This window comes from Lipotes vexillifer, unplaced genomic scaffold (genome assembly GCF_000442215.2).
Source record: "Lipotes vexillifer unplaced genomic scaffold, Lipotes_vexillifer_v1.1 scaffold387, whole genome shotgun sequence".
Lineage (NCBI taxonomy): Eukaryota > Metazoa > Chordata > Mammalia > Artiodactyla > Lipotidae > Lipotes > Lipotes vexillifer.
The window spans coordinates 2,710,512-2,721,367 of NW_006795399.1; the positions used below are offsets into that span (position 1 = coordinate 2,710,512).

The 10,856-nt window shown below is 46.2% G+C and overlaps 1 protein-coding gene across 1 annotated transcript in view; it reads right to left on the reverse strand.

Moving 5' to 3' along the window:
• MARS1 (methionyl-tRNA synthetase 1) overlaps positions 1-10,856 on the reverse strand; it is an 18,876-nt gene that overhangs the window by 7,087 nt on the left and 933 nt on the right. Inside the window, exons 2-11 of the mRNA XM_007467668.1 lie at positions 10,652-10,742; positions 10,413-10,491; positions 10,200-10,334; positions 9,777-9,852; positions 9,356-9,528; positions 9,075-9,181; positions 4,974-5,090; positions 4,627-4,830; positions 3,680-3,881; positions 1,572-1,646 (exon numbers count right to left, since the gene is read on the reverse strand). Coding sequence (XP_007467730.1) covers positions 1,572-1,646; positions 3,680-3,881; positions 4,627-4,830; positions 4,974-5,090; positions 9,075-9,181; positions 9,356-9,528; positions 9,777-9,852; positions 10,200-10,334; positions 10,413-10,491; positions 10,652-10,742 — 1,259 coding nt within the window. The remainder of the gene's footprint in view (positions 1-1,571; positions 1,647-3,679; positions 3,882-4,626; positions 4,831-4,973; positions 5,091-9,074; positions 9,182-9,355; positions 9,529-9,776; positions 9,853-10,199; positions 10,335-10,412; positions 10,492-10,651; positions 10,743-10,856) is intronic.

Here is a 10,856-nt window from a genome sequence, read left to right on the forward strand (position 1 = left end):
GTGTCCAGAGCCTGTGCTCCGCAGTGGAAGAGGCCACAGCAGTGAGAGGCCCGCGTACAGCAAAAAAAAAAAAAAAAAAAAAAAACTGGTTCAGGTAAGAATGATTAAATAAATGGATGCTAAATTTAGAGGGAACCTTTCAATGAAGAGCAATGTACTTGCATGGTCTTAAAGTGTATTCCCACAGACTGCTTATAAGTTGCAAAGGGGAAAATATTAATTGTACAGTGGAGAAGCTGGGTAACACCTTGACTGAGCAAAATTAACATCACCAATGAGGGGTAAATGGCCATGATGTGAAAGAACAAAGTATCATTTTGGAAAGAACAAAGTATCATCTGGAAAGAACAAAGTATCATTTATGTAATATTCCAACTGAGGATGCATGACCTCAATCTAGCCATGAGAAAAACAGCCAACAAATCCAAAATGAATATTCTATTTTAAAAGGGGGAATCAGGCCTATAATTATTAAAAACTGTTAATGTCATAAAAGATAAAGGCTGAGGAACTGTTTCAGATTAAGGGAAACTAAGGAGACAGAAAAACTAAATGCAATACATGATCCAGAGCCAGATTCTACACTACAGGAAAAATGATGCTAGAAAGGATATTAATGGAATAGTTGGCAAAACTGGAATATGGCTGGTAGATCACACAACTATATCACTGTTAAATTTCTTGACGTTGTTAACCATACTGTGCTTATGCAGGAATATGTCTTTTTTCTTAGGCAACACACAAGGCAGCATTCAAGAGTAAAGAGGTTATATAAGTATACATGCATACATGTATGAGAGAGAGAATAAGCTAAACCAAATGGAGCAAAATCTTAATAGCCAGTGAATCTGGGTAATGGGTACATGAGGTTCTTCTGGGTAAAGAACACGAGGTTCTTTGTTCTAGCAACCACTTACTCTTGCAACTCTTTTTGCAAGCTTGAAATTATTTCCAAATAAAAAGTTTAAAAGGAAAAAAAAAGGGCTTCCCTGGTGGCACAGTAGTTGAGAGTCCGCCTGCCGATGCAGGGGACGTGGGTTTGTGCCCCGGTCCGGGAAGATCCCGCATGCCGCGGAGCGGCTGGGCCCATGAGCCACGGCTGCCGAGCCTGTGCTCTGCGACAGGAGAGGCCACAACAGTGAGAGGCCTGTGTACCGCAAAAAAAAAAAAAAAAAAAAAAAAAAAAAAAAAAAAAAAAAAGGCAGCAAATCCACTAAAGTGAAAAATTGGTTAAGACACATTGTGAAGTAAAAGAAAGCAGACTGAAGAATATGAATGCCATGATCTAATCTGTATTAAGGAGACAAAAAAGGCATAAGAATACTTTCATATGCAAGTGCTACAAAGGAAAATCAGCAGTAGTAAATACCTCTTGGCAGATGGGCCTGGACCTTTCACTTTGTGCCCTTTTCCTGTTACATCTTTTTACCTTAAGCATGTTAAGTATAATTTTAAAATGGAAATTAAAAACATTATGAAGGTGATTTGGTACAAATTTGCCTCTACCTGTGGCTGAGGCAGAGGGGGCAGAGGAGGCCATGCAGACTGGCTTGAGGGAAAGGCCCACTCACCTTAGGCAGGTCCAGAAACAGGTGCTGAGAGGATTTCACCACAGGGCACGACCGGCAGACTTTACACTGAGGCTTCTGTGAAGGGAAAGTCAAGAGAAGGGGTGACCCAAGGTAGGACAGTCAGGATCAGGTTGCATGCCAGGAGCTGTCCAGGCGAGGGGGGAGGCACAGAGAGATGAGGTCCCCCATCTGGCACCGAGCTTAGCCTCACGCTCACACCCCGCCAACTCATGAACTACTTACTTGGGTCTTCTCTGAACTTGCAGACTCAGGTTTGCATAGCACAACATTTGCTACTCAGAGTTTCACATCTGTGTCCTCTCACTCCAAAGAATAGGAAAAAGCATTCTCTGAGCACAGGCTAGACCCAGAGCCCTGCACTGTGCGCAGCTGTGTGAGGAGCAGAAAGAGCAACGAAGAGAAGACACACAGTTCCTCTCCTTAAGGAAGTTACAATCAATCAGGGGGAGAGGGCTTGCGTGAGAAACAAGCACCCGCTTTCACACGGCAAAATGTCAAGAAATACTCATTTTCATGGCACAACTTGACTACAAACATTGAAGGATGATGGCGAAAGGAGTAAACAGGTGGAGCTAACCAATGAAAGCTTCTGAATGAGTTCTGATCTGGGTTTTTGAAGGTGAGAAATTATAACTCTCAGTACCTCTCTCCTAAACTCCACATGCGTATATCAACTGCCTACCTAACATCCCTCCTTGGATGTCTAAGGAGGCACCGCAAACTTAACAAACCCAAATAGTATCACTGCATTCCACAGGAAAGCTCTTCTTCACCCAATCTCGCCTGTGTTCACCCGCCCAAGCTGCTCAAGCTAAAAGCATACAAGTCGTCATTCTCCTGACTTCTCTATCACCCCAAACTGCAGTCTATCCAGTTCTATAGAGTCTGCCTCCAAAACGTATCTCAAATCCTTCCCCGCTCCCACCCCGCTATTTCTACTGCTATTAACCTAGTCCAAGCTATCGTCATCCCATTTCTGAGCTACCACTGGCCTCCAGACTGGTTTCCCCACTTTCTCTCTTGCTTCCCTCCCACCCATTATCCACAGAGCAGTGTGCCATTCCACTCCCAGATGGCTGACTGGCCCTGGAAATCGGGTCACTGCCTACCTCTCTGACCTTGTCTCAATCCACCACCACTCATCCACCCCCACCCCGACTCACTATGAGCCACACTGGCCTTTTCAATTCCCCTTTTCAGCGCTTTGCTGCCTCGGGCCTTTGCATTTCCTGGTCCTTCTGCTTGGAACACTCTTAACCCCACTCATCACCTCCTGGCTCCTTCTCATTCTTCAGTTAAACTCTCAATTCAAATGTTACTTCTGAGAGGTCTTCCCTAATCACGCAGCTTAACTCTTCCCCCAGAAGTCACCCTCCACCACATTGTCCGGGCAGTTTACCCTGGAGTAACTCTATTCTATCTTTAGTGTTGGTTTCCTCCCGCACTAGATAAAAATCTGTCTTGTTCATTGCTACATCCTCAACACCTAGAACTGTGACTACCCTAAAGACTCAAAAAAGTTTGTTGAATAAATGAATGAATGAATGAACTACCAAATGAATAAACATGGAGTAGAAGTAAAGGTGGTATATATGGAAGAGAGAAAGAACTAAACAAATGCAGATCAGGTGGTATGAAGCAGGAGCAAAGGTAGGGTAATATGAACTCAACTTGTCGATTTTCCAGCACAATGCCAAGCACATAGTAAATGCTCAGTAAGTATTTATACAGTGAACTGAGTGATGAGTTGCCAGGACAGAGTAGTAAGAGCCACTGGTGAAAGGTCTCGAATGCTAAAACAAAAATCCTATGGACAACAAGGTCCTACCGTATAGCACAGGGAACTATATTCAATATCCTGGAATAAACCATAATGGAAAAGAATATAAAAAAGAATGTATATATTTGTATAACTGAGTCACTTTGCTGCACAGCAGAAATTAACACAACACTGTAAATCAACTATACTTCAATTAAAAAAAAAAAAAAAAAAGGAAGAAAAAAAAAAACCTGAGGCGGACCAGACTGGGAGTCCCTTAAAATTAGAGATTGTCTCCTTCCGGGCTCCCAGGAGACCCTCCTCTCACCTTGAGCTCGATGGCATTGATGAGCTTGCCACACTTGTCACACTGGTCACCCCGGGCCTCCTCATAGCCACAGAAGGGACACATGCCCTCCACAAAGCGGTCAGCCAGGAAGCGGGCACAGTGCTCACACCGCAGTTGCTCCACAGTATCTTGCAGCACAAAACCTCGGGCCACCAACCGCTGGAAGATATCCTGGGTAATTCTGATGAGGTGAGCAAGGGACAGGGGAGGGGTGGACCGGGGGAAGTCAGAGGAAGTGGTGCGCCCCTCCCTCCTGCCATTCCACCCAGGATCCAAACCCATTCAGTCCAAGTGCCAAAGAAATCAGTCGGAGACCACTTAGTCGTCTGTAGGGAGTTTACTGATGAGCCCAAACACCTCACATAAATTGTCCAACTCCCCACACGATCTCTTTCCTCACCGCTCTAGAATTTACTTTTGTAAAATACAGATCTGTTTTGTATTCTTCATTAACAAAAATCTCCAAAAGGATAATAGGACTGTTTAGTTCTTTGATATGTCCTAAAAATTAAAATTAAATCAGAGTGCTGCTAAACTGCACAGCACTCTCAGCTGGCAGCCTGCCTACTATGCAGTTTTTATAAGGACGATAATCAGGCAGAGGAAAATGAGTGTATTTGCTATAAACACAGGAGAGGGGCTGTCCTGAGACAGTGGCGGCCAGGAAGAGAAGGGAGGCGGTAGAGGAAAGGCAGGTCCTTCCCATGAGTCTAAGTCCTGTCTCTTCCCTCCCTCATCTGCACCTTCAGCCCTGGTCAGGCTTCTGCACACAATGAATCCCCATAATAATGCCTGGGGCACATTTCAGGACAATATCCGGATGTTTGGGGGTGGGGGGCGGGGAACAATCTTGGTTCCTTCTTTCTGTCTCCTAGATATTCCCACTGCTCCCACTCTCCATTTCTGCCTGATTAGAGGAAACCTACTTGGTCTGCTGCGGAGTGGTTGTCCGACCAAAAATGTCAAACGAGATATTAAACCAGCGGTAGATGTCGGCGTGGATAACATGGTACTTGTCACAGATCTCCTGGGGGGTTAGACCCTCCTCCATAGCCTTGGTCTCTGTCGCTGTACCATACTCATCTGTCCCACACAGATAGAGGGTGTTCCACTGGCGGAGCCGGGAGTACCTGGGAAGGAATGTGGTGATCATGAGGCCCAATCTCAGCCCCTCCCATGTACCCAGGATCCCTCCAGCTTCCCCCACTTGAGGCCTCCTATTCCCTTGGGGCCCACTGCTCCCTCAGGGCTTTCCCCCAGCAGCTGGCTCCACCTGGCAAAGACGTCAGCACTGAGCACACAACCGATGATGTTTCCAAGATGGGGGACATTGTTGACATAAGGGAGGGCGCTGGTGATGAGCACATTCCTCTCCCCAGCCACAGGCAACCTGGTAGGGAAGAGGAAGAGAACAGTCCAGCGGGGAGAAGAGAGGGTCAAGAGGGACCCAAAGTGCACAGAACACCCAGATGCATCTGTTCTACTGTAACAGGCTCACGTCCGTCTGAAGTCTTTCCTCACATGAATCCACTGGAGCATAAACTCCCCCAAAAGCCATGAGATCCCTACGGTTGCAAATACAGGGCCCTGCCCACAGCAAGCAAGCCTCGTGTACTGCTCCTAAGAAGCCTCATTCTGACACTGAGCTCTGTCTCTCTTTACTACCCTAAGTACTCCTTTTCCTTTAGCTCATTCCCAGGCTCCAAACTCTGGGGTATTGACAACTCTCCCCAGGATCTGTCCAACCACCATCATTTGCTGACTTCCTAGACGCCAGTGCCACCCAAAAACGTTTTCCCAGCACTGACCTCTTCCCTTCTTCCCAAGTGCTATGTTAACATTACCTCTACTCACTACCTGAAATGCTTACAGCTCGCCAGCCCATACACAAGCCTTCCCAAGTCCTCTCATAGCCCTTGACTCTTCCCTCCCTAACCCGTATCTGTCACTTCCTCACGGCCTGACTCAAACCAGCAGGAACCAGCCATTGCCTTCATAGCCACCCTCTCCTCCCCACTTTCCCAGGATCATTCCTAGTCATGTCACTCAATCTGCTGTCAGAAGTCACTCAGTCTGCTCTTCTTTTCACACTTCATCACCAGTGAGAGCTCAGCTGCACACATCTTGTATTCACCCCCCTCCTTGGCACTGACACCTCACCAGGTTTCCTTTCATCTTTCCAACCATTCTTTTCTTTTTTTAGTTTTAATATTTTTTTCTATTGAAGTATAGTTGATTTACAATGTTGCGTTACTTCCAACCATTCTTAATCTACAATTGCTGACTACCATCACTTACCGTGTCCTTCAACCCAGGCATCCTGCGAGCTCACCAAGTCCCATAATCTCTTCTGCTAATAGAGACTCCAATGATTCCCTCATGTTAACCTTACCCTTCTTCCCAGCTGCATGCTATATATCCAGTTAGATGTTCCATCTACTTCCTGGAACATTTTACAGCTCATTTCCTTGAGAAGGATCTCACTGTTTTCTCCTGGATTAATTGACTTTTCTCCCCATGACTGAATACCATAGTTTTCTCTGAAATCCAGCTTAGAAATCAGCTCCTTCAGGAAAGCCTTTCTTTACTGACAACCAGCCTTCCACCCAGTCATCCTTGTATCCCGAGTCCATAAGCATCCTGTACCACACATTCTGTGGTGCTTCTTTTGTGTCACCTTGTAACGTCTCTCTCATCTTGAGTGTGCTTACTACGGTGGCAGATATGCACCACCACAGAGTACGCCCAGGGTTCTGCCCTCAAGAGGGTTACGTTCTATCAGACAACTTCTAACTGGATCAGTGCGATGAGGGGTACAAAGTGCCCAAGGAGCTCGAAGGAAGGCAAGTATCTCCAGCCTAAAACTAAGACTTCACAGAGGCAGAACTACTTGAGTTGGCCCTCGAGAATGGGTGGGAATTTGCCTGATCAAGACACGGGATGCTCCGTATAATTTCTTACAACTGCATGTGAATCTACAATTATCTCAAAATAAAAAGTTTAATTTTAAAAAAAATTAAAAAAAAAAAAAGACACTGGGGATGTCCTTCAGTCAGAAGGAAAAGCACAGAAGATAGCCTGGTTTGGCTCTAGGGTCTTTAGTCAAGTGTCTCCTCCTCTAACTACACATTTAAACATGTTAGCCTGTATAAGCACCTGAGAAAAATCTATCTCCTATTTTTTATTACCTCTAAAACAATCCTCAACAGGTACTCAAAATACTCAAAATCAGTGAATGAACAAACTTTCATTAATTCATTCAAATTTTATCATAATCTACCAAATGCTTGGCCCTGTGCTAGAAAATGTGTACCATAAAAGAAGAGAGCTTCTTTTCTGTAAACTTCAATAAGCTTACAGATTAGCGAGGAGACAGAAATGTAAAGAGACAATTATAGGGCTTCCCTGGTGGCACAGTGGTTAAGAATCCGCCTGCCAATGCAGGAGACACAGGTTTGAGCCCTGGCCCGGGAAGATCCCACATGCCACAGAGCAACTAAGCCCGTACGCCACAACTACTGATCCTGGGCTCTAGAGCCCATGCGCCGCAACTACTAAAGCCCGCGTGCCTAGAGCCCGTGCTCCACAACAAGAGAAGCCACCGCAATGAGAAGCCCGCGCACCGCAATGAAGAGCCGCCCCCGCTCGCCACAACTAGAAGCCTGCGTGCAGCAATGAAGACCCAACGCAGCCAAAAATTAAAAAAAAAAAAAAGTTTAAAAAGAGACAATTACAACATAATATGACAGTGGAAGCTCCCAGAAGATGAAGCACTTAAGACTCTCACAAGCTCTACAGAGAAAGAAATGATAGAACTGGTCTCTTGAACAACTGTACAGCAGGTAGGTAAGATGCAGGCATTCCAGGGAGAAGGAAGAGCATGGGCAAAGACACCAAGGTGTGAGAGTATATGATCTCAGCCTGCCTTCCTCTTAAAACTCATCTTGACCCAACTGCCCCTTGACTGACCAGCCTCCAGCTACTAGCCATTTAGAAATTCCTTATAAAGAACCAAACACGATGCTTACTCTATCTGAGACACCCTTCCCCCAGACTTACCCTTGCCTAACTCAACTTATCTTGCAAGTCTTAGTTCCCTATTTTTTTTTTTTTTCTGGCCATGCTGCGCGGCTTTCGGGATCTTAGTTTCCCAACCGGGGACTGAACCTGGGACCTCAGCAGTGAAAGCGTGGAGTCCTAACCACTGAACCACCAGGGAATTCCTGCAAGTCTTAGGTCAAATGCCATTTTTCTAAGTTAATCTCCTGTGATATTTTCTCATAGCATCCTGTTCTTTTCCTTCATAGTACTTACCAAAATTTATAATTATACCTTTGTGTGACAGGTTTTATTTAACTTTTAATTTTATATTGGAGTAGAGTTGATTAACAACGTTGTGTTAGTTTCATGAGTGACAGTTTTTTTTAAACACCTGTCTATACCACTAGATTCAAAGTGGTATGAGAGCACAGTCTTATCTGTTTCGTTCCCCTCTGTAGACCCAGTTCCCAGCACACAGGGCCTGACAAGGAGTGGACACTTAAATCTTTATTGAACAACATGTTCAGAACTACAGACATTTCATTTCAATGGAAAAATCTACATATGTGTGTGAATATTATCTTAGCTATCAGGAGAGTAACAGAATATGATGCTAAGCATGCAGGCAGGGGCCAGATCATGAAAGGCCTTGTGAACTACACAAAGAAACCATCTGTAGAACTCTGAAAAGGAAGGTGAGATGATAACATAGGCAGTTTTAAGCAGCCATTCTGGTGGCAGTGTGGAGCATGGGATGGCACGGAAGGAGAAGGTAAGAGATGGTGAGGCCCAATCTCAGGTAGCAGCAGTGAGGACAGGGAGAAGGGATGGATACAAAGACTCTTTAGGAGTTAGAATCAATAACCTGGTAATGGAACAAATGATACAAGCAAAGATGAGAGAAGGGTATAGATAGATGACACCAAGATTTCTGGCCTGGATTTTTAGGTGGAAGGTGGGAGTCATTCACTAAGACAAGTGAATGAAGGAGAAAGAGAAGCTGGCAGGGAAGGTAATAGGTTTGGTTTTGTACACGTTGAGTTTGCAATGCCAGTGGAGGTGGAGGAATCTAGGAGATAGTCTGACAACTATGTCTGGAGCTCAGAATAGAGATGCGAACTGGAAAAAACAGATTTAGGTGCAATCAGTAGACAGAAAGTAGCTGAAAACATGGGTGCAGATGGGACTGATGGACAGTATATCCAAAGTATTAGCCAAGAGGTTGAGAGGACAGAAAATCAAAGGTCAGCAAAGAGAATTCGACAGGCAGGTATTGGCTCTATCAACAATTTCCACGTAAGAAACCAAGCCCCACTCATGTGTGCCTACTCACACTGGATTCTGCTGTGGCTGAACAGGGGGCAAGCTTTCCAGGCCCTTCTCCCAAGCAGCTACAGCCATGGCAATCTCCTCCTCAGATAGGGTAGCCAGCTCCTCCTCCTATGAAGAGTGGACAGTACCCCTCACCAGGTGAGGGGGAGGCGGCATAAAGAACTTTTCTCCTTGCTCTCCATGAACTGAAAAAGTGAGCAGTCACGCTCAAAGTCCCTCTCCAAGCCACCCACCACCTCACGCACTGAGGCTCTGTGGGGACCCCTCTGCTCTGTTCCAAACCTCAGGCTCATTGCTGACAGCCCTCCCCTCAAGGGAGCTGGGCTGGGGCTGCTTTTGGAGGTAGGGCCGGAGGGCCAGGACACCCTGCTGCTTCAGCACAGTCTCTGCAGCTCGCTGACATGGCTCCTGAGAACTCAGTGTCTGGAACCAGCTGTGCAGGGCACCCAGCTCCTCTGTGGCATGGAAGAAAAGAGGCAAATCAGTAAGACCGAGAATAGGCAGGCGGGAAGGGACCTCCTCCCCTTCTTCACAAAGTTTCTCCAGCTGCCTTTCCCAGTTCCCTCAGCCATCTTTCTGCTACAGCTGCCCTGTCAAGCTACACCTCAAAATGGGTCCTCTATATTCTATTGCCCACTCTGTAACCCCTACACCAAGCTCCTGGGGTTGGGGCTGGTGGAGAAGTGATATGCACAGTTCTCACCAGGGAGGTATGCCGGGTCTTGGAGTAGTGGATATAGTGCTCCCCACAAAACAAGGTCAGCTAGAGATTCTGTCTCCTTTGTCGAGGAAAGAAAGGAAGAAGTACACAGGTGAGACACTCAGTTTCTTCCCAATTGACATAAGAATATCGTACATTTCCTAAGCACTTACTATGTATCAAGCACTGTGTTAAGCATTTTAAATTACCTCTCTTAATCTTCACAATAACCCACTGAGGCGGACAGTAATACATTACCCTCACTTCAAAGGTGAAAAAAATGAAGTTTAAAGAGTTTTCGTGAGTTTTAAAGTTTACACTGCTAGTAAGTGGCAGTTTGGAAGTTCGGACCTCTGAATACAGTCTTCCCTCTTAATTCGTACATCATACAGCTTTTCCCAGTACCCATCTCAAGGCCCAACTCACCCCAGCCAGGAACGGACAGCTCCGACGACTCAAGCTGTGGTCAATATGAGTCAGGGCTCTCCGGACTGGGCTAAAAACATCTTCTCCCTTCTTCCCTTGGACCACTAAATAGTACAGGGCAGCGGACAAAGCTGGCTAAAATGCAGGAGACACGGGTCAGGGCAGCCATGCAGAGCAAGAGCCTGCCTGCCATTCCCCACATCTCAGTCCTACCTGCAGCTCTGTCGCTTCCCATTCCAGCCACTGGTTGGTGAGGTCATCTTGCTCCCAGCCAGATAACAGAAAGAAGTATCTACCCAGGGAGAGAGCAACAGAGGTAGAATTAAAGGGGCCCATTTGTCTAGCCCATTTCTCACCCCCGAGTGAAACAGTGGTTGTAAACAAGGCTACACAGAGAACAATAATCGCTGATTCTATTCAGCCACCTCCCTGCATCAAAGACCAGTACTGACCGACAGATTGCACTGGTGGAGAAGAGGTAGTTGCCACTATCCAGTTGCAAGACAGGAACCTTAGGCCGGGTCAGGAACGGGACCACACACTCTGACCCAGGAGAGGAAGATGGGTGAAAAACAGAAAAGAAAAGAAATGCTTTGTCAACTTAGAAGGACAACTTCACGGGGGTGGGGGGGGAGGGGGCGGGGAGGGGGGGCTCTT